The following is a 27,813-nucleotide window of genomic DNA, read 5'->3' on the forward strand; positions in this document are numbered from 1 at the left end:
ATGCGATTTCAGAAGGTCAGCTTTGGCAAGGTCGTTAGATTGTTGAAAAAGCTCCTTTGCCCTCGATCTAAACACAATAAGGATCATCATCTGGTAAAACAAGCCGAGAAGAACACAAATTTTTCTGAAAGCTTTGGGATCTTAGCGGAACTTGAGAGGGTTTTCAGGCATATTGATACAAATGGCGATGGGAAAATCTCCGTTTCAGAACTGGGTACTGTTATAAATTCTCTAGAAGGATCTTCCAATGCCTCCGCAAGCCGTGAAGAGCTTGAGATGATGATAAAGGAGGTGGATTCTGATGGAGACTTAGGGTTTGAATCGATGGTAAGAGCATTAACTTGTTATAGAGAGAATGAAAGCTCAGCACGAGCGTCATTAAAACTCTTTTTTCAGGCAGGATAATGAAAAGCATAAGATGGAGAACATGGAAAACAAAGAAGCCATGAGAATTTGTAAAAAAATTATACATACAAATGCCATCCTCATACAAAAACAAGAGGATAGACAAGACAGATATCAAGAGAGCATAGAGTGGCTTAAAAGGAAAACCCTTTGGCAGCAAGCCTTCCAAAGGGGGTTAGATGAAAACTAATATAACATAAGAAGTAACCTGCACAAATTAGAGCACACAAAAGTTAATCGGGTTTGGCGGTAAACCAGCCAAATCCAAAAAAAACCTCAATTTCTTCCAACTTAAGAAGATTAAAAAAGAAATTAGTGAAATCTTCAAGAGCCTCCTTCGAATCGTACCTTCATGCAAACACTCAAAACAAAGATTAAACTGCTCTGATACCATGTTAGAAATGGAAAAAGAAATCTGTAAATAAGCAATACCAGGAAAGAATCTAAGTGAGTAAATGCATGAAAAGATATTACCATAAAATAGGAGAGAGAAAGCTTCAAGCTCCAACACCATGAGACAAGATATTTGGAAAGGGGAAAGGAAAGGAAACCCCTTGTGACATTATGAATGAGGCATGAAAAGCCTAAGAAGAAAAAGAGAGAGAGCAAGAGAGCAATGGCTCATACAATATTTGAGAAGAGGAAGAAACCTCATTGTTGTTGAATGAGAGAAGAGGGTCATCTCTTAAATAGAGATGAGAGAGAGGAGTTAGAATGTAACTCCCATGTCTATGAATGCCACCATTCATAAGTGTGTGAGGCCAAGTGTGAGATTCCTCTTAAGGAGGAATAATCTAAAATTAGAAATTACAATATATATTTGTCCTCACATATTCCACTAGATGACAAAATAAGATGTAGTGGAAAAAGGACAAAAAAGAAATATATTAGGATACCTTGGCTTATATCCTAATATATTACAACAATAAAGAAAGGAGTTCTAACCTTGGTTTATAAATACACCAATGAAAGATTACAACTTCTAACAGAATCCATTGAATGTTGCAAGATGAAAATACAAAAAATGATGAGAACTAAATGAAGAAACATCCAAATTGACTAATGGTAGCCATGGCTTTTGTGTTGAATCTCCTTTATGGGTGTCCTAGTAGCTCCTCGCAAATCCTCATAGTAAATGCATCATTCATTTTGACATCATTTGAATAAATATTTTGTAACTATAGACATGGATAGAATTAATAAGATTTAACATCATCAGGGAAAGTTTCTAATCACTGGAGGCCAAGCCATTATTGCAATGAGGCCAACATGTAAATCAAGAAAGAAGACATTTAGAATGTATTATAGAACTTACTTTCCCAAAGAGAATTGGACAAAAATTTTCTTACCCGTTGAGCCCAGTAAACATATTGGGTATCTAAGAAAATTACTTAAACTAAAAAGCAATACTACTTGACAAAATTCTTAGTGTCTACCTCACCTTTCATTGTATGCAAGAGGACCCAAATATTAATCATTTCTAGCTTGAGATTTGTCTAAAACAAGGTTTTAGGAACTTTACTCTTATCACTCCGTAGTTTTTGGAAACATGTCCTAATGATATCTTTCCTCTAGATCATCTTTTTAGCTAAGAACTCTAAGATAGCTCCACCAATGACTAAATCAAAAAACTCCTCCCACCTTGGCACTTCAAGGTAGTTCACCACAATTTTCCTATCTATTGAGATTAGTATTATATCATTAGGTAGCATAATTTATCTAGTTTCTAGATTATAGTGATGAATGAATTCATAAATCAACCCAAGGGCTTGGGCTAAGACCAAGAAACCAATTAGCTCAACTAAACTACATCCTCAAAGCTTCTCGGTGATGGGATGAATTCATTTAGCACTCAACCTTTTCTAAAAGTATGCCATAACAAAGATATGAAGAGAAGCATTTGTGAAGTTCTACAAAGTGGACTTGATAATAGTTAATGTGAATAGAATAAAGAATGCAATAGTCACATGTTTTTCAATAGTTATATGTATGGATAGAAGGACAAGTAAAAGCACAAACCTATGTCAACCTTTTGTAAAGGAAAAAGCTAATAAAAGTATAATTGTTGACCTTCAATGACATAAAATTGGTATTATTACCAAAATTTGTAAATGAATTAAACTAATGAATTTTGTAGAAATAGATGACATTTAGGATTATAATTTTTAATAATTATTTGGATTAAAAATTGATATATTTTCCTATATTTTATACATACTTATCAAGCTACTAAAAAATATTCAAAATTAGGGGTCTAGTTCCCACCACAAAACTATATGAAAATAAAAGTATTTTCCTTTAATCTCAGACTATGTTATACATATCATATATAGCTAGAACAATCAAAAATAAAAATTTTCTTTAGACTTATATTTTCTCTTTTATAATTATTCAAATTTTTGCTCACCTAAAATTGGTAGTTTTCATCTCCCACCACATCTTTCAATATAAATATATTATATCTAGGAGGAAAGTTATTCATTCTTGAAGAGGATTCTCTCCTCTAGAATGTCATATAATTTTAAAATGTTTTGATATGATTTAATATTATTTTATTTCTCAAAATAGACATCTTTACAAATGTTAAAATGCGTGATTGTAGAATTTTTTAATTACAATATACTATATATAATTAAAACACTATAAAATTTATATAAGAATATTCTTGACTTTGAGCTCTATAAAATGGTGTTTAGTTGTTATTAAAAAAAATTATAAAAAATAGTAAGAGTTATTGAAATGCCACTTTTCTGAAATAACCTCATTTCTTTAGTAATTGGATACAAACTAGTATAAAACATGTATTTAATAGACATTTGCAACTAGAAAAGTGTGAGACTACACATAACTTAGCTAGAATAAATTTATCTAGATTATATGTTTGAACATAATTGATTTTTAGATAGAAATACTCAAATTTAGTCATCCTGAAAAGTCAACCTAAAAGGTGACACAACTTTGTACTTTTATCTAGACACATCAAAGAAAAGTGGTAACTTATTCAACTACTTATCTATCTTTATACAAGAGCCTCAATTCATCCATTGATCTTCAGATACCATGCCACATGAATGAATTTAAGGAGATACCCTTTGGATAGTAAATTTAAGAGTTCAACTAACATCTAGAGGTCTTTTCACTATTTTGTTTGACTCAATGGTAACTTTGTATATTACTTACTTTCCCATTTGCCTTAAAGTTTCACAAAGTTACCATTACGGTACCTGATGTAGCCCAAACCCCTTTCAAAATAATACTCATAAAATAATAACACAACATAGGTTTTCAAAATACTAGATTCTTCATTTGACTTCTCCAACTCTATTCTACCTTACAAAGAAATAAAACACCTACTTATTACAATTATGAAAATTATCATACTTGGTAGATTTTCAGAAAAAATAGAATTTCCCATTTTTTGTAATTTCCAAAATCCATCCTATGAATCCCATTTTTTTCCAAAAAAATCCCCCAACTAAGGAAAGATGAATTGCCAACTAATTTATGAAATCAAGAGTATGGCTTTGGATTTATTAAAAAACAACTTTCTAAAAAACAAGAAAAAAAATACAAAAACTCAAATTTTGGAGGTCGAGATGAAATTTTACACTCCCAAAAAAATGTCAAAATTGCCATGTATCTAGCTGAGTTAGATTGACAATGCAAATAACTCCTCCTCATATAGCTACCTATAAAATTTCAGCCAAAACCCATATCCAAGTCAAAAGTTATGACTCCTGAAAGTTAATACATCAGTACCCTGTTGAAGAAAAATCACCAAATGAGATCCTTGCTATGTTCCTTCATCTTTAATGATACAATCCATTCTAATATCATCTTTATAGGTTCCACATCCAATATGGGTGGTTGGATTTAATCATTAACTTGATTTCCTTAAGAAATTAGAAAACTGTCTTCATGGGCTGAAAACCCGTCGAGGAGAAGACTTTTTCCATTTTTTCATCATTGCTTATTTCCAATTCAAATATTCAACAAGAACACTTCTAGAAGCTTGGTATGATTGTTTAAGATGTGAAGATCTATTTGAGAGCCATTAAATATCTTTTTTTTTTGCCTCAAGCCATTTTGCAAAAAGTTGTCTTCATGGTTTGAAAACCCACTGAGGATAAGAAATTTTCCATTTTTCTTCCAAGGCTTAAATATTTGAGTAACAAGGAATCTAAAAAATATTTTGCGATCTTAACTTGGATTCAAACATTGATTTATCGTAGAAGCCTTCACACTTGGAATGTTTTTACTCCATATGTATCTTCAAGTGGTTATTACAAGAAATCACCTTGATGGGTCCAAAACCCATCGAGGAGAAGAAGATTTTCAAATTTCAGCCAACACCTTCTTATTAAAGAGTGGTATTTTATGAGTAAATATGCAGCATGATTGATCATTAAATGAAAAAATTTGATCTCTATTCAAACTAGGTACTAACTTACCCAACTATCACACAATAAAATAAACACCCACCTGGCAAGAGGGAAAGAGGACATAAAAGGGAGAATCTAATAGAGATCAAGGTATAATCTTAGCAACCTAGACCTAGACTCAGATATGACTGAGGACTCCAATCACTTTTCCTACTAAACAATACTCACTTTGGCCAACTAGTTCAAAAACAAAAGGTGGGGCAAAAGTCACAACATGTACTAAAAGAGGGGGTGAATCAGTACTAGCTCTAAAACAAGTTACTCCCTTAACCACTCTAAATATAATGATTAGTAACTACTTAACAACTAAATCAATGATAAATGTTGTAAAATATAATCTTGTAAACTCACACACAAAAACATTTATTAAATGACATAGAGGTTTTTACATTGAAACCCTTGATTAAACAATAAAAACTATAGCGAGGATAAAATGTCCACTTTCCCTTATACTGCATGTAAAGGGTTGTCCATTTAAGAGCTAGAATTGTTTCTTCTAGAAACACATCCTATTAAGAATGTTTATCACCTATTAGGGTTATACAAGCCTATGCAAGCTACCTTATTACAGGATTTACATATCTCCTTCTAAGAGAAATATTGTTTGGGTATTTACAAAAGCTTACTAATAATGCTTTCCCTATCAAGAGCTACAACTAGATGCAATGGTGAGAAATAAATCTAATTCATGATCTAGATATAGCAATTTCTTTCCTTGAAGATATTTTTATGTATCCTTGAAGATATATTGAACTCCTCATTTACTTTGTGAGCCCTTCTATCTAACCTCTACTCTTGTTTGTTCAAAACAACTTGTTTCTGTATGACTTCCCTCTACAACCACCACTCTTTCTATCTTGCACTACAAAAAACTCTATGGAAACTTCTCTCACTTTTCTTCACACATTATAAAATTAATATGAATACCTCTATGCACTCTATGATGTTAGGTCATAGTTACCTGAGAAAAAATATCCCACTCAATTTCAAATTCAAATTTTGAATACCATGTTCAACCCATTCACAAAAACATTTTCACCCCTACTAGTCCAACTATGAACCAATGTGTAGCATGTGCCCTTACCTGCTTCCATTATTTTTCTCCTTACTTTAGTCACATCCATTTTGAGTGATCTTCTATCTTGGCACATCCATGGTGACTCCTTCATCAATGATCTAGATCAACTACCCTTTTCACTTATCTATCGATGGTAGAATAACATATATTCACATACCAATTCACTCTTCTATGGGTGACCATGTCAAACATGCTACTTGCAGGAATGATAATTTCTTTAGTGATCCAAATACTATTAATTGGTTGATTGACAAGGAGGTGGAAATCAATAAGATGTAACTAGAGTACCTAAGAGAAAGGTTGAAGTTATGATGATGTAATGAAGTACAAGGATTGGCTAAGCCATTGATGAAATAGTGTATTCATGACATACTCTAAGACACAGAAGATGGACACATTGAGACACATTATCTAAGGACTAAGTGCCAAATAGATTCTCAGTTGAAGCCTACCAAGTTCAACTTAGTGTATGCCAAGTGATCTTCAGGTGTCGAGTGATCTTCAGGTGTCGAGCAGCCTTCAGATGTCAAGCACCAGTAAAATAACAATAAGAAGTCAAGTAACACAAAAGGTGCTGAGCATCAATTTATTAATGATGTCGAGTTGTTGCATTATTTTGAAAAATCAAAGATTCGCCAGATCTAAGCCGACATGGTAGTTATCTAGAATTTTGTGAACTGGATAAAAGATGAGAATGATGAGCTGGTGGCATAGAACACTATGTAAAAAAAAAAAATTGACAAATGCTAATGGATTTATCATCAAGTTTCCAGAAGAAACAATTTGGAGGGAAAAAAAAGTATCATTTTCTCAAGTGCAAATTAAGATTTGAGCAAAAAATGAAGAATAGAACTTCTTTATAAGGAGTTACAAGTCAAAGATGAAGTGCATGTGCAAGAGAGGGAATTGGTCATAAGTGTGATCATGCAAAAAAGCCAAGAAGAGTAAGAATAGAGCATCGAGACTCTGAGTTGATCAAGTGACCAGAAGATTGCATTGGCATAACGAGTGGAAGAACTCAAGGAGACAAATCTTGAAGGGTGAACAAGCTATCAACACTGCAAGGAAGAGAAGCTAAGAAAAGAAAGGATTTGAAGAGTGATCTAAAATTTGCACAGTTAGGGTTGCAATCTGTATCAGGTTAAAACCCTTCTAATACTTTCTTACAATTATATTAGATATTAAAAACCCTACATTGCTAGGTTAGCTTAACAACTAGGTGGATAAATCCTTAGGGAAAGAATAGAAGATCCCTAGGAGAAGGATAAAGAGATCCTTAGGAGGAGGATAGGTGATACTTAGAGAGGGATGAAAGATTCTTTTGAGAAGGTGACTAAAAATTCCATGGACTTGGGTGAGCCTAATAGCTCTATGTAAATCCTTTAACAGGGTGACATTCCAAGTTGAATGTTCTTAAATCCTTTAACAAGGTCACATTTAACAATGTGTTGTAGCCTTTAACAGGATAGACCATCAGAAGTGGTTGAAATCGATTGCACATTTATTTTGTGAGTATCATCCCCACTCCAATTTTACCTTCTTATTCTTGGAGGGTTTTTGGGTTATCAAATCCTTAGTGTTATGGTGTGATGCATGTTTATTTTTCATGGTTGTTTAATGTTTAATTGCATGCATGATAATTTTAGTTATGTGCCATTAAGGATTTGTAGAAAAAAATTTATTGGACATCATTGGACCTTGGATAACTAATTCAACCCCCCCCCTCTCAATTATTCTAAATAATTATAACAATTGGTATCAGAGCTCATTGCTGATTTTTTTCAAGGTACTAGCAACAGGAAGATCAAAATGTCCAAGAGAGAAGTTCCCAAGCTAAAAAAAGATAGCTTTGTTGCATGGCAAAGTCTGATGAAGCTACACCTCGGATCAATAGGTGACTATGCACAGACCTCAATCATAGTTGATCATGTAGACCCTACAGGACCCCTCATTGCAAATGATATGAGCAAGAAAAAGGAACACAATCAAGCAATGTTAGATGTTGCTTCAGCAATAAGCTATGCTGAGTATGATGACATCAAAGGATGTGATACATCACATTAGATGTGGAATACATTATCAAGAATCTATGGAGGAGACGAAAATGTCAAGAGAGCCAAAAGAGAAAGCCTAAGAGGAAAATTTGATGATATGAAAATGGAAGAAGGAGAGAATGCTGCTCAATACGGTGCAAGGATGAAGGAAGTAGTCAATGCCATAAGAAGCCTAGGAGGACAGTTAGCAAAAGAAATAGTATGTAGTAAATACTTGAGAACTTTTCTTCCCATCTATGCTATAAGAGTTTCAGCCATCCAAGAGCTAAGGTGTGTACCAGGCAACATAGTGACATTTGAAGGAATAATTGGAAGACTCACTGCCTTTGAGTTATCCAACTTTGACAACTACAAGCCAAAAAACTTTGAATCTGCATTCAAAGCTAAGATGACAATAAAAGACAATGATGAGGTGCAAACAAAGAAAAAGAATGGAAAAGAAAAGTATGTATCTAGTGATAGTAGCATTGTTGAAGATGATGTAGACCAATTGGAGTCATTACTAGCAAGAAGATTTCATAGAGGAAGAGGCAAATTCAAAGTTAAGCTACCAATCATTTGTTTCAATTGTAATGAAGTTGGTCACATTGCAGCCAGATGCACACAAAAGAAAAATTACAAGGATGGAGGCAACTTCAAGAACAAGAAAGAGGAAAACAAGGACTACAAAGGTAAAGGCAAAAGATGCTACATTGTTGAAGAAGACTCTGAAAAAAATGATGATGAAGTAGTCTATGTGGCTATGAAGGATGAATCAGATGAAGAAGAAGCGATTGCCCTGGTAACTTGCATGAACAAGAATGATAGATGGATCATAGATAGTGGATGCTCTCATCACATGATTGGAGACAAAAGTAAGTTCACTTCCTTTATTCAATATGAAGGAAATAGTGTTAGATTTGGTAACAATGAACCATGTCAGATCAAAGGGAAAGGTAGTATCAAGTTTATTGAAAAGATATCATGTGATAATGCATACTATGTTGAAGGACTGAATTATAACTTGTTAAGTGTCTCACAGTAAGCCAACATAGGATGTAAGGTTGAATTTGAAAAAGGAATTGCTAAGATTTATGATTCTCAAGGAAGTCTAATAGGAAAAGGTGATTAGACTAGAAGTAATTTGTTTTATCTTGACATGGAAGATTCTTCCTATCTTATTGTTCAAACTGATGATGTATGGTTATGGCATAAGAGGCTATGTCATGTAAATTTTGACAATCTAATAAGCATCAGAAAAATGAAGAAAGTTAGAGGACTACCAAAGTTGAAGAAACCTGATAACATCATGTGCAAACAATGCCAACTAGGGAAGATGACCAAGTCAACTTTCAAAAGAAAGACTTATACTTCTAATGAAGTATTAGAGCTAGTTCATACTGACTTGTGTGGTCCTATAGAAGTAAAAAGCTACAAAGGTGATGGATACATAATGCTATTTGTAGATGACTATTCAAGGATGATGAAAGTCATGTTCCTGAAAAAAAAATTAGATGCATTCCAAATGTTCAAATGGTACTTGGCTAGAGTTGAGAAAGAAACTAGAAAGAGCCTAAAATGTCTCAGATCTGATAGAGGAGTTGAATTCACATCAAGAGAATTTCAAGAGTTCTGCAATGAAAGAGGAATCAAAAGGCAGACATCAACACCTAGGACTCCACCTCAAAATGGTATAGTAGAGAGAAGGAATAGATCAGTTATTGACTATGCCTAGACCTTAATGATGGAGAAAAATGTTGCACTCAAGTACTGGAGAGAAGTTGTAAGTACTACAATCTACACACTCAATAGAGTTCAAGTCAAGAAAGGTACAAATGCAACACCTTTTGAATTATGGTATGGGCATTCTCCTAATGTAAAACATTTCAAAATATTTGGATGTAAATGCTAGATATATAAAGAGTCTAGAAATGGAAAGTTTGATGCAAAGAGTGAGGAAGGCACATTTCTTTATTTTTCTACTAGAAACAAAGCTTATAAGTACTTGAATGTCAACACTAACAAAGTAGTAGAAAGCACAAATGTGAAATTTGATGAGCTTGCAGAAGTTTAAAGTATTGAAAACACCAAGAAAGTAGAGGAATACAAGACCTTTGTATACTTTTATGAAGGTATACCTAATAATGGTGAAGTTGCAACCCAGAATGACAATCAACAACAGAATCTAGTATCTGCTGAGTCACAGACAATGAATGCTAAACAATAGACACATTCAGAAGCCAAGCTACAGAATATAGAAAATGTCCATTTAGACTTTGAGAATAGCTAACATGAAGAAAATGAACAAATATTTGATGAAAATATCCATGAAGATTTAGATTCTGAAAGGGACAATATGCAAACAAGGAAAGAACCAGTATTGGCGAAGTATGTAAGAAGAAATCATCTTGTAGATCAAATTATTGGAAATAAAGAGGCAAGACCAATGAAAAGGAATAGACTTAGGAATAAAAGATGTCTGCTCAGCAAAATGGAACCAAAAATAGTAAGTGAAGCCATAACAGATGATGACTAGTATAATGCTATGAAAGAAGAAATAGCAGAAATTGAGAATAACAAGACATGGATCTTAGTCTCAAAACCAGCTGACAATAATGTGATTGGAACCAAGTGGGTGTTCAAAAACAAGTTAGATGAGAATGGTGAAATCACAAGAAACAAGGCAAGATTAGTTTGCAAAGGATATGCTCAAGAAGAAGGATTGGATTATGGAGAAACTTTTGCTCCAGTTGCCAGAATGGAAGTAGTAAGGACCTTATTGGCATATGTAGCCTTCAAAATATTTAAGGTCTACCAAATGGATGTGAAGTCTACATTTCTAAATGGTATACTTGAAGAGGAAGTCTACATAGAGCAACCAGAAGGTTTTTTTGATGAAAGGAACAAAAATAAGGTATGTAAATTGTATAAGGCTCTATATGGATTGAAGCAAGCCCTTAGAGCTTGGTATGAGAGACTTCACAAGTATTTGGTGCAAATAGGATTTGAAAGAACTAATGATAACAGCAACATGTACATCAAATCAAAAGAAGGTAAGGATATTCTTGTATCTAAAATATTTGTGGATGATATCATTTTTGGAGGAAAGGAAGTACTGTGAAAAAGTTTTGCTAACAAAATGAAACATGAGTTTGAAATGTCTATTTTTGGAGAAATCAAATTCTTTATAGGATTTCAAGTACATCAACTAAAACATGGTATATTTGTGACACAATCAAAATACATCAAGGAGATACCCAAGAAGATTGGATTGGAAGACTCCAAATCAGTCGGCACACCAATTGCAATAGGACATAAGCTATCTAAAAATGATGAATTAGCTGGAGTCAATCAAACAATGTATAGATCCATGATTCCAAAACTACAATATGTTGTACATAGCAGACCAGATATAGCACTAGCAGTTGGAATAGTGGCTAGATTCTCTGCCAATCCTAGAGAAAATCATCTCATGCTAGTAAAGAGGATAATGAGGTATCTCAAAGGAACTAATGATTTTGGCCTATATTTAAAAAATAATGAGAAGTTTGAGTTGAATGCATACATAGACACAGATTGGGGAGGAAACATTGATGATAGAAAAAGCACAAGTGGAGGAGCATTATTCTTAGGAAAAAGGCTAGTTACTTGGACTAGTAAGAAACAAACATGCACATCTCAGTCCACTGCAGAAGCAAAATACGTGGCAGCAACAATCAATTGCACAAACATTGTGTGGCTTAAACATCTATGGAAAGGAATGAAAGAAGAGGTAACTAAACTTATGACATTGTATTGTGATAATACAAGTGCTATAAACATATCCAAGAATCTAGTAATGCATGCAAAAACCAAGCGTATTGCAATCAAGTATCACTATGTTAGAGAATTGGTGAAAGACAAACAAGTGAAGATGGAGTACATTCACACAAAGGAACAAACTACAGATAACTTCACCAAACCATTGCCCAAGGATGCATATGAATATCGTAGAGGCAAGTTAGGGGTAATGCCCCTAACTCAAGAAGACTAAAGCAACATAGAAGCTGCCCTAATTGAAAAGATCATGAATGAAGGATAATGGAACTAGTACATAATGTTTTCAATCATTGTCTTGTCATTGATGTCAAACTTTTTGCTTGTAGGAATGACAATTTCTTTAGTGATCCAAATACTATTAATTGGTTGATTGACAAGGAGGTGGCAATGAATAAGATGTAACTAGAGTACCTAAGAGAAAGGTTGAAGTTATGATGATGTAATGAAGTACAAGGATCAGCTAAGCCATTGATGAAATAGTGTATTGATGACATAGTCTAAGACATAGAAGATGGACACACTGAGACACATGATGTAAGGACTAACTAAGTGCCGAATAGATTCTTAGTTGAAGCTGAGAAAGTTCAATTTAGTGTATGCCGAGTGATCTTCATGTGTCGAGTGAATATCAAGTGCTGAGCAATCTTTAGGTGCCGAGTGATCTTCAGGTACTGAGCAACACTCAGGTGCCAAGTGAAGATTAGGTGCCCAACACCAGTACAATAACATTAAGAAGCCGAGTAACATAGAAGGTGTTGCATTAGTAAATCAATGATGTCAAGTTGCTGCATTACTTTGAAAAATCAAAGATTAGCTAGATCTAAGCCGACATGGTAGTTATCTAGAATTTTGTGAATTGGATAAAAGATGAGAATGATGAGCTGGTGGCACAGAACACTATGTAAAACATTTTTTTGGCAAATGCTAATGGATTTATCATGACAATTTGGAGGGAAAAACAATACCATTTTCTCAAGAGCAAATTAAGATTTGAACAAGAAATGAAGAACATAACTTCTTTATAAGGAGTTATAGGTAAGAGATCAAGTGCGTGTGCAAGAAAGGGAATTGGTCATAAGTGTGATCATGTGAAAAAACCAAGAAGAGTAAGAACATAGCATCAAGACTCTGAGTTGATCAGCTGACTAGAAGATTTCATTGACATAATAAGTGGAAGAACTCAAGGAGATAGATCTTGAAGGGTGAACAAGCTGTCAGCACTGCAAGGAAGAGAAGCCAAGAAAAGAAAGGAATTGAAGAGTGATCTAAAATCTGCACAGTTAGGGTTGCAATCTATATTAGGTCAAAACCCTTCTAATACTTTCTTACCATTGTATTAGATATTGAAAACCCTATATTGCTAGGTTAGCTTAATAGCTAGGTGGATAAAGCCTCAGGAAAAGAATAGAAGATCCCCAGGAGAAGGATAAAGAGATCCTTAAAAGGAGGATAGGAGATCCTTAGAGAGGGATGAAAGATTCTTTTGAGAAGGTGACTGAAAATCCCATGGACTTGGCTAAGCCTAATAGCTCTATGTAAATCCTTTAACAAGGTCACATTCCAAGTTGAATGTTCTTAAATCCTTTAACAAGGTCACATTTAACAATATGTTGTAGCCTTTAACAAGGAAGGCCTTTAACAAGGCAGGCCTTTAACAGGGAAGACCATCAGAAGTGGTTGAAATCAATTGCGCAATTCTTTTGTGGGTATCATCCCCACTCCACTTTTACCTTCTTATTCTTGGAGGGTTTCTGGGTTATCAAATCCTTAGTGTTATGGTGTGATGCATGTTTACTTTTGATGGTTATTTAATGTTTAATTGCATGCATGATAATTTCAGTTATGTGCAATTAAGGATTTGTAGAAAAAGTTTTATTGGACATCATTGGACCTTGGATATCTGATTCACCCACCGCCCTCCCCCCCCCCTCTCAGTTACTCTAAATAATTCTAACACTTATATCATAATGAATATGTGTATGTATAAGTGTGTGTGTGTGTGTGTGTGTGTGTGTGTGTGTGTGTGTACACAATATTTCCAATATTTTAAAAAAATCTTTAATTAAAAATAAATGTCAACAAGATCAAGAAAAGCTAAATGTTTCATACATAGTATAAGATCATACTCTAGTGATTAAGTACATTCATTAAAAACAAAAAATAGAAATTGAAAACTACAAACAAAGTTGTAGAGGAAAGACAAGTCATAGTAAATTAAAAAACCCTATCTATATTATGAATTATTTAAAACACTAGGACATTACAGGTCATAGTGTTGAATCCCACGAATAACCAGTTCATGTCCAAAAAAAAAAGGGAGAAAAGAGTAAACATGCATCAAGTTTTTCTCCTAAGACTAACCTTTGTTTTGCATAGTGTTAGAGTACAAATGGGGAAGCTTAGTTTCTTAATAATTTTATGGTCTTTAAATTCTTATGTTTCTTATCTTCCAAACCTAAAGTATGAATGAATATTTATCCCAAGGGAATGCAAGGGTAAAATTACCTTCAATCTATAAAAGGCATAGAGAAAGTTAGGCAGTAGTTTTGTTTTTAAGAGTTACCATTCATAATAATTATCTAAGGTTTCATTTGCACTCTCTAGATAAGCTACATCTCCCCATGCTCAAACCCAACATAAATGCAATATTTAAAATGAAATAGGTTTCATTTACAAAGATTTTAAAAGCTTGAAAATTATGAAATGGGTGTGATCCCAAAGGATTTAGAAGCTTGAGAAACATGAAATAGGTATGCAACGAAGGGACTCAAAATCTTAAACAATTGAAATGGGAGTGGAATACAAATTCAATTGAAAGCTTATAAAACTAAAATGGTTCCACTCCAAAGTGATTTGAAAGCTTGGAAAACATAATTGGCTCATAGATCAATGCAAAGAACTTGAAAGATCTAGACAAAAATCATAAGTGAGAGGTCCAAAAAAATGTTCTTCAAAAATCATTTGGAAAACTAAAACGTAAGAAGAAATTTTGATTCAAACACATATTTCAGATTTTTGTTTGTGGTTCTAGCCCAAATAAAATCTAAAATATCCGCTAAAATCACAAACCATAATTAAAATTGGGCTACAAACACAATTTTAGATGGAAATTTTGAGTTGAATGCAAAATTACGTCAAAATACATTCAATTTTCACCTTTACTAAATTTTGATAGACAGCACTAATTTTTTTGAAGCATAAAACCTACATAAAGCAATAAAATTCCTAGAGGAGGTGTGACAATCTTTTTTAAAAATAAATTTAGTGTTCCATAAATATAACATATAACTTTTTGCTAACATTTGAATTCTCACTAATTATTATTATTATTATGTACTTTTTAAATTTCCTTTCTATTGATAGACTAATAGATTTTTCAATAAATTATGCTAATTAATATTATTTTTTAAATACAATGAAAATAAGACCATTGCAGTTTCCAAAGTAAACTCAAAACATTTTAAAATTTAATTGTTCTATTAAAAATAAAATAGCATCTAATGATTCTATAAGTTAAGTAGTATCTAATGATTTTATTAATTGATGTGTGGAAGAGAAACAAATAATTATATTTTTAAAGCACATAATCTTATAAATAAAACAAAAAATTATATTGACATAGGTTAAGTTGTGTCTAATGATTCTATTAATTTATGTGTAGAAGACAAACTAATAATTGTATTTTTAAACCACATAATCTTTTTTATAAAACAAAAAATAAATTGATATTTTTTAAGTACATAATCTAGTCCTTTTCTATTAATAAAATAATATACTGGTTACAAATTAGTCTATGAATACAAGATATTTTTTAGGCACATAATCTTTTAAATAAAACCAAAAATAGATTATAATATCTCCCATACAAGTTGTTGATAATGTGTGTGAGTAGTGTTAATGAATAAACTACCCACATGAAACCCTGGGAACAAAATGTAATCTATTCTACCTAGATCTTAGTGAAAGTTCATGTTTCATTGCTCAAGTAGAAGAAGGGATGTTATGGCATAAAAGGCTATGTCATGTGAACTTTGATAATCTGATCAAGATAAGATAAGAAAAAAGAGTGAGAGTTATCCCTAGGTTGAGGAAACCTAATATGGGCCTATGCAAAAATTGTCAAATTGGTAAGATGGGAAAGACAAATTTCAAAAGAAGAAAATATCATTCTGAAGAAGTCTTGGAGCTAGTTCATACAAACTTATGTGGACTTATTTGAATTGAAAGCTATAGTGGAGATATGTATTTTATTGTTTTTTTTGATGATTATTCTAGAATAATTATAGTAATGTATCTAAAAGATAAGTTTGAAGCATTTAAAAACTTTAAGTATCATCTAGCAAGAGTAGAGAAAGAAATTGTAATGAAGCTCAAGTGTTTGAGGTCATATAGAGGTGGTGAATTTATTTCCAATGAATTTTGCATTGAAAGAGGAATCAAAAGACAAGTATCAGTCCCTAGTACAGTAGTGAAAGAAGGAACAAATCCATCATGGATTGTGCAAGAACTTTAATGATAGAAAAGAATGTTGCAATCAAATACTTGAAGGAAGAAATTAGTAGTGTAGTACATACCTTGAATAGAGTATAGATGAAGAAAGACTCAAATAAAATTCCTTATAAACTATGGTATGACTAGAAACCTAATGTAATTTACTTGAAAGTATTTAGTAGAAAATATTATATCTTAAAGGAATCCAGGAAAGGTAAATTTGATGTCAAAGGTGATGAAGGCATATTCCTAGGATACTCCTACAAAGTAAAGCATATAAGTGTTTGAATTTATTAGCTAATATGATCATTGAAAATGCACATGTGGGAATTGGTGAGTTTGCAAAAAAGAGTGAAGAAGAGAGCAACAAAGAACTTAAGGATTACCAAAAGTTTATCTACTATGAACTTGATACATTGTTAAAGCCAATTGGAAGTTAGAAAACTTCACTTCCCAAGTCCCCAAAATCTCTAGAGGTTACCAAATTGCATAAAGTGCCACTTGAATCATGGTCTGAAGGATCTAAGTCACAATTAAAAGCTACCAAGTTGTTGCCAGAGCAAACTAAGTTTGAAGGGCTCGAGTCATAAGTAACAAAACCCAAGCTCGATATAGAAGATCATGATGAAGCTAGTGGAACAAGTCCTAAATCGAAAATACCTATGTTAGCAATATATGTAAGAAGACACCATGCACCTAATCAGATCATTAGAGACAGGTTAGATGGAACAATGACAAGAAACAAATTGAAAGATACATGTTTGCTTATTGAATTTGAACCTAGATCAATTAAAGATGCTTTGGATAATGAAAGTTGGATTGAAGCTATGAATGAAGAGATAGAATAGATAGAGAGGAATAAGACCTAGAATCTCATTCCCAGACCCAAGGATAAGAATATAATTAGCACAAAGTGTATTTTCATAAATAAGTTGAATGAAGATAGAAGTCTTTAGAAACAAAGAAAGGTTAGTATGCAAAGGTTATTCTCAAGAAGAAGGTATTGATTATGGTGAAATATTTTCTCTTATTGAAATATTAGAATGTGTTAGAAATTTAATTGCTTAAGGTGCACATAAAGGATTTAAAGTTTATCAAATGGATGTGAAATCTGCAATCTTGATTGGAATTCATAAACAAGAAGTGTACATAGAACAACTAGATGATTCTGTAGATGCTTGCAAAAAGGATATGGTATGTAAACTATACAAGGCATTGTTTGGACTCAAGCAAGCTCCCAGAGCTTGGTATGAAAGATGTCATAACTACTTGATAAATAGTAGTTTTCAAAGAACAAATTATAATAGTATCCTATATATCAAAGAAGGACCAGACAAGAAGATTGTATTGGCTAAAATCTTTGTAGATGACACATTGTTTAATAGAAATGATGACTTGTGCAAATCCTTTTTAGAAGAGATGAGTATATAATTTAAGATTTCCATCTTTGGAGTGATATAATTCTTTTTTGGATGATAGATTCAATAGAAGAAAGATGGTATATATGTTACTCAATCCAAATATTTCAAGGAGATACTAAAAAAAATTTGAATGAAAGATTCAAGACCAATTGAAGCACCTACGTCTACTAGACATAAGCTTTCCAATAATCATGATTCCAAAGAGGTAGATCAGACAATATATAGATCAATGATTGTAAAATTGCAATATGTAGTGCATACAATGCTTAATATTGCATTAGTACTCGGTATGGTGGCAATATTCTTAGCAAATCCCAAAGAAAATCACATGATGGAAATCAAGAGAATCATAAGGTATCTAAAAGGTACTGAAGATTATGTATTATGGTACAAGAAAGGAGGCAATCCAGATTTGAAAGCCTTCATATATGCTAATTGGGCATGAAGTGTTGATGATAGGAAGAGCTCTAGTGGTGGATTGTTATTTCTTGCTAACATACTAGTATCTTAGACAAGAAAGAAGAGGAATTGTATTTCTCAATCTACAACAGAGGCAGAGGATGTGCCAGTATTAGTCAATAGCTCCAATGTTGTTCAATTCAAGCAAATATTAGTAGGTATGAAAATAGAAATCAAGGATCCAATGGTGACCATCTATGATAACACCAATACAATTAATATATAAAAGAATCCTGTGATGCATAACAAGACCAAGCACATTTCAATAAAATATCATTTTCTTAGAGAATTGGTGCAAGATAAAGAGGTAAGATTGAAATATGTGAATACTAAAGAACAAATTATAGACATATTCACAATGCATTTTTCTATTTAAGAGGTAAGTTAGGGATTATTCCCCAATCTGAAACTCACTAAATAAAGTTTAGTGATGCATCAACCAGAGCATGTTGAAGATCAGTCAGTTGATTCAATATTGAAAAGGGGATATTGCATATGAATTAGTACATGACATACACTAATATTCATTGAATATTGTCTTTGGCATGAGATGTCAAAAAGGGAGAGTTTTTTGTCATATTCATAGAAATTTTATAAAGGGAGTATTTTTTAATAAGGAAAATTTTCTTGAATCTATGTCAAAGAGAGATAATGAACTTGTTCTAAAATCGAAGAGGCAAATTTTTCTATTAGAAGATGTTGAAGACAGAGTTTTCTGATAGAGGGATTTCTCACTTATAGAGTGAGTTCTCATGGATGAGAATAAGAATGAAACTAAGGATATTTTCCTTACTTTATTTATACTCTAAAATTTCATTGTATTATGACACATTGTGTTGCCATCAATTATAAAGAGGTAGATTGTTGAAAATAATCGGTCAATTGTGTATTGTCTTTGATGTCACACAAAATATCATACCTTTGACATGTAGTGTACGTCGAGCTCACTTAGGGTAATGAAGACAATTTCCTATGTCTATTGAGCATTCTAGAGTTTGTCAAGTTCAAAAGGTAGTGCCTTTTGAGCTCATTCTAGTAACAAAGAGAAGTTTGTAGTAGATTGAGTGTTAACCGAGTTCACTTAGTCAATGAAGGAAAATTTGGATGGAACTAGTGTTAACTGAGCTCACTTGGTCACTAAAGGAACTTTTTGAAAATCCAAAGTTAACTAAGTTCACTTGGTTAACACAAGAAAAACTATTTATAAGATTGTGTCTATTGAGTAGGGTCGGCCAATGAAGGATTTTCTTGTTTTGGCATAATGAGTTCAATGAATTTTTTATTTGGTTCTAGCCGACTAAGGAAATGAGTATTAATTATTCTAAGTTGTATTCAAGCTGACTTGACAATGTGAATGATATAAATACAAGGTCAAGTTGAGGATTGAATGTGTGAAAGTAAATAGAAGAATTGAAGATGCTTAGAGGAAGCAAATTAAAAGGATAAAAAGAATATTCTTGTGGAGCTACAAAGATACACTTGATTCGAAAGGATCAAGCATACAAGCTAGAATTTGTAGTGCCTACCCCTAAGTCGCATTTCTGTCATCCTTGCCAAACTCTTTTAGGCCAATTTTATGTTTGATGATTAGTATTATTATTTTAGAGATTATCAGATGTTGTTTTACACTCAGTTTATTATATGATGAGATTACTTGGTACTCTATATTTCATGCATGTATGATGATTATTCAATGTATTCAGTTATCGATGATGATTAGTTAGATGGTTTATTATCACATGTGCTTTCTTATGGATACTTACCCCATACTGCATGTGTATGGTGTGCGTGTTTGTTTTATTTATGTATGGTGTTTCTGATGTGATTAAGGAAGGGAGTCGTAGTCACCTGCTAGTTGGGATCTACACGATGCACGACTTCCTACCATTGTCTGTTTAGCTTAGAATATTGTGTTTGTACATGTGTGGATTTTATGTAGGTTGCAAGTACCGGGTATCGACTTCCTTGAATTGCCAGGATGAGCGTACCCTATCGCATTGTCTCAATGGTAAGAGAGGGGAGATAAACTCTTAAGTCCAAATCCTAAACCCTTTAGCCAATTGTCCTAATTGATAATTAGGACAAGTATCTGAGTTTAGTACCCTCTGAATGCATCAAAGGATGTAATTTCATGATTATAACCCTTTTTGTTTGATTTAGTATGTATTTTTCTATGTAGGGTTTTCGTATGTTGTTATATGAGTCTTTGATGTGTTTTCTATTAATTAAGTCTAATTAAAAAGATTAATTAATGATTTAATTTAATAGAGAATTAATATGATATCTTTAATATTTAATTAATTGAGAAATTAATTAAATAAAAGAATTAAATTTGGAAATTAAAGTTCAAAGATAAATTTAGAATAGGATAATATTTATTTAATTTAATAATAATATATTTGGAGTTCATTTTTAAATAAATGCTAAATATTATTGTTATTTAAATTAATTAAATATGTTATCAATTAAGTTTCTAAAATAAATTAAAAGTTGAAAGATATAAAATTATTAATAATTCTAGATCGCATGATCTAAGCATGAGTTTAAATATGAGAATTAAATTAAAAATTAAATAATAGAAATTAATAATGTTATTTTAATTTCATGAAGTGCACATGAGATTAAAGTAATAAATTAATTTAAAATAGAAGTCAAATGGAATATTAAATAAAGTTATTCAATAAATCAACTTAATGTGCATGAAAGTTGAATGCAAAATAAAAGAAAAGATAATAAAGGTTAATTTGGGAGTTAACTGAGTTGTGCAAAGAGTCTTCTTGGGTGAACGCACAATTACTGCCCCGATTTGAGGAGAAAACTTCTTATCACAACTTTGGGGGTTCGTTTTCGGACACACACGAATTTGGACGAGAATTTTTGGGAGACAACTTTTGGAAGCAAATTTCAGAAGGCTGATACCAAGAAAGTTTTCCAGAGGAAGGTTATTGAGGGAAGTGAATTCTCTTACAGTTCCTGGAGATTGCATAATAGCATCAGGATCAGGTACGGTCTTGTGTTTTTGATTATCGATTTATTATGCAATTATTCTTTCCTATCTTCTTCATGTCTCGGGTTTGTAAATCTGAATTCTCTATGATGAATGTTTAAACATTACGATATTGGAATTTATCAGATGCTTGTTTATAAACTTCTATATACATGAGATTTAAATGGGAAGGGTTGAATCTAATACCAAAATTCTAAATTAGAAGTTCGAATGGTTGACTATATTTTCTATATCAATTTAAAGAAGGAAACAATTTTTTTAATGCATTTATTTATATATATATACATTAAAAGAAATTATTTTAATATATATATATATTTATAAATTTATATATATTCTTAATTAATTGGTTTATTAATAAAATCTGATTATAAACAAAATGGTATTCTTTTAAAAAATATATATATATATTTAAGTGGGGGGGAGGGATTTACCCCGTACCCACCCCCACTGCCGGTGGGCCGACAGTACCTGCATCGTAGGTACTGCGACGGTAGGTACAGAGTACCTATCGCCGCAAGCCCTGTGACCGCAGGGTCTTTGATTAAGCCGACGGGCTCTAAAATGTTTTAAAAGGTTTTGTTAAATTCATTTTTTTTATATATATAATTTTTATTATTTATAAAAAACAAATTTTATTATTATTTAAAATTTTCAATTAATAAATTTTTAATATATTTTAATTAATAAATATTTTAATCTTTATTAATATTTAATAATTAAATATTAATGCATTTAACATAGTTTGTAAATATTAATTTATTAATAATTTTGGTTAAATATTAATAAATTAACATTTAATGAATAGATTAGTATAAGTAATTCAAACAGTAATTATTGATTAATTTAATTAAAAGTTAATTAATAATGAATATTATTTGATTAAATTGTAGAATTGGATTATTGTTTTAATGAAAGTTATTATAGAAATGGGTAAATTGTAAGGGGTAGTTATGAAAACTTAGTTACTTGAATTTGACATTAAACTAAAACATAAACCTTACCTTAACTCAATAATATACTTTCAGATCCAATCTCTGAGACTTTCATGTTATCTATGTGTTCTCTGTATTTTGGGGTTGTTCTAGTATTGACGAGTTTAGGTTGTTACTAGAGGCTCGGGGCTGTGAATGTGATGTCATGATGATTTGGTCTTGATCTTTCTTAACCCGGCCATGGTAATGTGATGAACTGCTCTATGACATGATTGTATTTACTGTTTGTTTTTGCTTTCTAGTTTCCTTGTGTGAAGCTGAGATGTATGTATTTGAGATACTTGACTTAACCATGTTCGAGTCTCGATCAGTTATATTTGATAACCATTTTTGAGTCTCGATCAGTTATACTTGGATTGCCTTTCGGTCGCTTGAGAGGAGTGAAGTGTTTGTTATGTTCTTGATGATGTCATGTTTGACTTGACTATTTTGGAGTCTTCGATCAGTATTGTAATTTACTATTGGGATACTTTCTAGTTGCTCATTAGAGAACCATTGGATTTTGTGATTTATCATTGATGCCTTCAGTTGTTGATAGAGATCTGTTGTGATCATATGATTATTATTTGATGCTTATATGTTGCTCATGAAGAACTGATGTAATTTTGCGGCTTATCTTTTATGATGTTTTTCAGTTTCTTGTATAGGACTGAGGTGATTTTATTATGATTCTTTGATTTGTGATTTCATGAGCCTAGGGTAGGTTATATATGTGTAGTGTCGGGAAGTGGCTTGCAATGGGGATTAGGGCTTTAAGAGGCTTCCTGGAGTAACCCATTGTAAGTTTTTTTAATAAGTGAAAACATTTACACTAAATGAGAGAAAATGAACCTAACAAGATAATTATATGTTCTCTCCCATGCCTTGAGTGCTAGTACAGACTAGGATGGGGTAGAGAGAACACTTGGTTATGACATTGCATTCCGTAGTATGCCTTGTCAGTACGAGAGGATACTAGTGGCCGCAGGGATCAGTAGGGACCCAAGATTCCTAAGGGATTGCTCAGGTAACTTCTACGTGACTTTTGTGATGACACTTTCCTGCTTGCATATTAAGTTTTCTACATGTCTTTTTGGCGCCTCTGGGTCTAGATGTCTATCTATGTTGGAACCCTTGAGTTAGTATACTTTTAGGATTTCCCAAACTTAGAGAGTACTTGTGTTTTAGGTTTTGTTATCCTATTTGGAACTTGAGACTATCTCCTCAGCGCGGTGGGAGTGGACCATTTAGGTTCCACGCGGTCGGGTGGTAGTGCTTTTACTCTTACCATTGAGATCCATTCCGTGGTCACCATGGCTGGAGTTTTCTTGGTTGGCATTTACCTTCACTATGTTCTTGGATTATTATGATGGATGGTTAGATTTTATGATAGATGTTTTATCATTATGGATGTATGGATGTATCATGTATGGTGAATAGTTTCATATATTTTTACTATACTTTGTATCATGGATTCGTGGAGGTTGATGCATTTCTATTTTTACATATGTATAATTCTTTTAAGCCTTTCATACCCTGTGACTTGTACAGTGGATGATTGAACATTACAAATTAATTTTTCGAGAGGCATTTGTAACAAATGTATTATATGGACATGGGACTTCTGATTATTCTTTCATATGTATGTGATAGTTGTTAAACTTAGAATTAATTAAATTTAAACGGGACTCAATGTCTTGGGATCCTTAAGAAATGTAACTTATGTTTGTCGATGATTACATATTATTGCTTTCGCTACTATGTGTTTGATGTGCATGTTATACTTTCTTACTTTAAAAAAAAAAATGTGTAGCAAACTTAGTGAAACTTTAGGTTAATTATTTTGGATCCCTTGGTGGGGCGTTACATCTGGTATCAGAGCCCAGTTTCTACATTAGGAGCTCTGGGTATATTGGAACACCACTAGTGTTAAATAGTTGAAAAAAAAAATGAAAACTTTAAACTATCATGTTTATCTCTTTCAAATTGAAACTTGAAACTAGTTGAACTGAAACATTATGTAAACTATTAGTTACCTATTTTTTTATACTTCAACACTTAGACTTCAAAGTGAAATTATATGTAAACCTAAGCATAGGAAAAACTGAACATTGAAACTTATTCTGTTTTCAAAACATGTATCTTTTATCTATACATCATCACTTGTATATTTTCCAATGAAATTGGGATGTTGATCCTTGTTTAGAATGTTGTAGGGAATCTATTTCGGTATTCTTTAAAATGAATGTCGGATCAATATGGTTTTCGGTTTACTATTAAACCAGAATCATATTGCTCTAACTGTGTTGCAGTGTTCTCAGTGGAGTCATATCCTCCTACAAGGGGAAAGGGTCCAATGGGACCCACACAGTGAGTCCTTAGCTTTTCTTTTGTTGTAGGCTTCCAGGAGTAAGCCTAAGTCTAGGGGGGGTGGATGTCGTGCCTACCCCTAAGTCGCATTTCTCTCATCCTTGCCAAACTCTTTTAGGCCAATTTTATGTTTGATGATTAGTATTATTATTTTAGAGATTATCAGATGTTGTTTTACACTCAGTTTATTATATGATGAGATTACTTGGTACTCTATATTTCATGCATGTATGATGATTATTCAATGTTTTTAGTTATCGATGATGATTAGTTAGATGGTTTATCATCACATGTGCTTTCTTATGGATACTTACCCCATACTGCATGTGTATGGTGTGCATGCTTTTTTTATTTATGTATGGTGTTTCTAATGTGGTTAAGGAAGGGATTCGTAGTCACCTGCTAGTCGGGATCTACACGATGCACCACTTCCTGCCATTGTCTGTTTAGCTTAGAATATTATGTTTGTACATGCGTGGATTTTATGCAGGTTGCAAGTACCAGGTATCGACTTCCCTGAATTGCCAAGATGAGCGTACCCTATCGCATTGTCTCAATGGTAAGAGAGGGGAGATAAACTCTTAAGTCCAAATCCTGGACCCTTTAGCCAATTTTCCTAATTGATAATTAGGACAAGTATCAAAGTTTAGTACCCTCTAAATGCATCAAAGGATGTAATTTCGTGATTATAACCCTTTTTGTTTGATTTAGTATGTATTTTTCTATGTAGGGTTTTCGTATGTTGTTATATGAGTCCTTGATGTGTTTTATATTAATTAAGTCTAATTAAAAAGATTAATTAATGATTTAATTTAATAGAGAATTAATATGATATCTTTAATATTTAATTAATTGAGAAATTAATTAAATAAAAGAATTAAATTTGGAAATTAAAGTTCAAAGATAAATTTAGAATAGGATAATATTTATTTAATTTAATAATAATATATATGGAGTTCATTTTTAAATAAATGCTAAATATTATTGTTATTTAAATTAATTAAATATGTTATCAATTAAGTTTCTAAAATAAATTAAAAGTTGAAAGATATAAAATTATTAAGAATTCTAGATCGCATGATCTAAGCATGAGTTTAAATATGAGAATTAAATTAAAAGATTAAATAATAGAAACTAATAATGTTATTTTAATTTCATGAAGTGCACATGAGATTAAAGTAATAAATTAATTTAAAATGGAAGTCAAGTGGAATATTAAATAAAGTTATTTAATAAATCAACTTAATGTGCATGAAAGTTGAATGCAAAATAAAAGAAAAGATAATAAAGGTTAATTTGGGAGTTAATTGAGTTGTGCAAAGAGTCTTCTCGGGTGAACGCACAATTAGTGCTTCGATTTGAGAAGAAAACTTCTTATCACAACTTTGGGGGTTCACTTTTGGACACACACGAATTTGGACGGGAATTTTTGGGAGACGACTTTTGGAAGCAAATTTCAGAAGGCTGATACCAAGAAAGTTTTCCAGAGGAAGGTTATTGAGGGAAGCGAATTCTCTTACAGTTCCTAGAGATTGCATAATAGCATCAGGATCAGGTAGGGTCTTGTGTTTTTGATTATCGATTTATTACGCAATTATCCTTTCCTGTCTTCTTCGTGTCTGGGGTTTGTAAATCTGAATTCTCTGTGATGAATGTTTAAAAATTATGATATTGGAATAAATCAGATGCTTGTTTATAATCTTCTGTATACATGAGATTTAAATGGGAAGGGTTGAATCTAATACCGAAATTCTAAATTAGAAGTTCGAATGGTTGACTATATTTTCTATATCAATTTAAATAAGGAAACAATTTTTCAATGCATTTATTTATATATATATATATATTAAAAGAAATTATTTCAATATATATATATATATATATAAATTTATATATATTCTTAATTAATTGGTTTATTAATAAAATCTGATTATAAACAAAATGGTATTCTTTTAAAAAAATATATATATATTTAAGTGGGGGGGAGGGATTTACCCCGTACCCACCCCGACTGTCGGCGGGCTGATGCAGGTACTGCAACGGCAGGTACAGAGTACCTGCCGCCACAGGCCCTGGGACTGCAGGCCTGTGGCAGACCGCAGGGTCTTTGATTAAGCCGACGAGCTTTAAAACGTTTTAAAAGGTTTTGTTAAATTCATTTTTTTTATATATATATTTTTTTATTTATTAAAAACATATTTTATTATTATTTAAAAATTTCAATTAATAAATTTTTAATACATTTTAATTAATAAATATTTTAATTTTTATTCATATTTAATAATTAAATATTAATGCATTTAACATAGTTTGCAAATATTAATTTATTAATAATTTTGGTTAAATATTAATAAATTAACATTTAATGAATAGATTAGTATAAGTAATTCAAACAGTAATTATTGATTAATTTAATTAAAATTAGTTTAATTAAAAGTTAATTAATAATGAATATTATTTGATTAAATTCTAGAATTGGATTATTGTTTTAGTGAAAGTTATTATAGAAATGGGTAAATCGTAAGGGGTAGTTATGAAAACTTAGTTACTTGAATTCAACATTAAACTGAAACATACACCTTACCTTAACTCAATAATATACTTTCAAATCCAATCTCTGAGACTTTGATGTTTTCTATGTGTTCTCTGTATTTTGGGGTTGTTCTAGTATTGACCAGTTTAGGTTGTTACCAGAGGCTCGGGGTTGTGAATGTGATGTCATGATGATTTGGTCTCGATCTTTCTTAACCCGACCATGGTAATGTGATGAAGTGCTCTATGACATGATTGTATTTACTGTTTGTTATTGCTTTCCAGTTTCCTTGTGTGAAGTGGAGATGTATGTATTTGAGATACTTGACTTAACCATGTTCGAGTCTTGATCAGTTATATTTGATAACCATTTTTGAGTCTCGATCAGTTATACTTGGATTGCTTTTCGGTCGCCTGAGAGGACTGAAGTGTTTGTTATGTTCTTGATGATGTCATGTTTGACTTGACCATTTTGGAGTCTTTGATCAGTATTGTAATTTACTATTGGGATACTTTCTGGTTGCTCATTGGAGAACCATTAGATTTTATGATTTATCATTGATGCCTTCAGTTGTTGATAGAGATCTGTTGTGATCATATGATTATTATTTGATGCTTATCTGTTGCTCATGAAGAACTAATGTAATTTTGTGGCTTATCTTTTATGATGTTTTTCAGTTTCTTGTATAGGACTGAGGTGATTTTATTATGATTCTTTGATTTGTGATTTCATGAGCCTAGGGTAGGTTATCTATGTGTAGTGTTGGGAAGTGGCTTGCAAT

General features: G+C 32.1%; 1 protein-coding gene across 1 annotated transcript; it reads left to right on the plus strand.

The window, feature by feature from the left end:
• Positions 1-26,639, plus strand: LOC149529350 (calcium-binding protein CML37-like). Its single transcript, XM_089808134.1, has 3 exons — positions 1-327; positions 26,185-26,204; positions 26,531-26,639. The coding sequence occupies exons 1-3, from the start codon at positions 1-3 to the stop codon at positions 26,637-26,639; spliced, it is 456 nt and encodes a 151-aa protein (XP_089664260.1).
• Positions 26,640-27,813: the final 1,174 nt, after the last annotated feature.

This window comes from Cupressus sempervirens, chromosome 11 (genome assembly GCF_028749045.1).
Source record: "Cupressus sempervirens isolate cs-2001-9-10 chromosome 11, ASM2874904v1, whole genome shotgun sequence".
Taxonomy (NCBI): domain Eukaryota; kingdom Viridiplantae; phylum Streptophyta; class Pinopsida; order Cupressales; family Cupressaceae; genus Cupressus; species Cupressus sempervirens.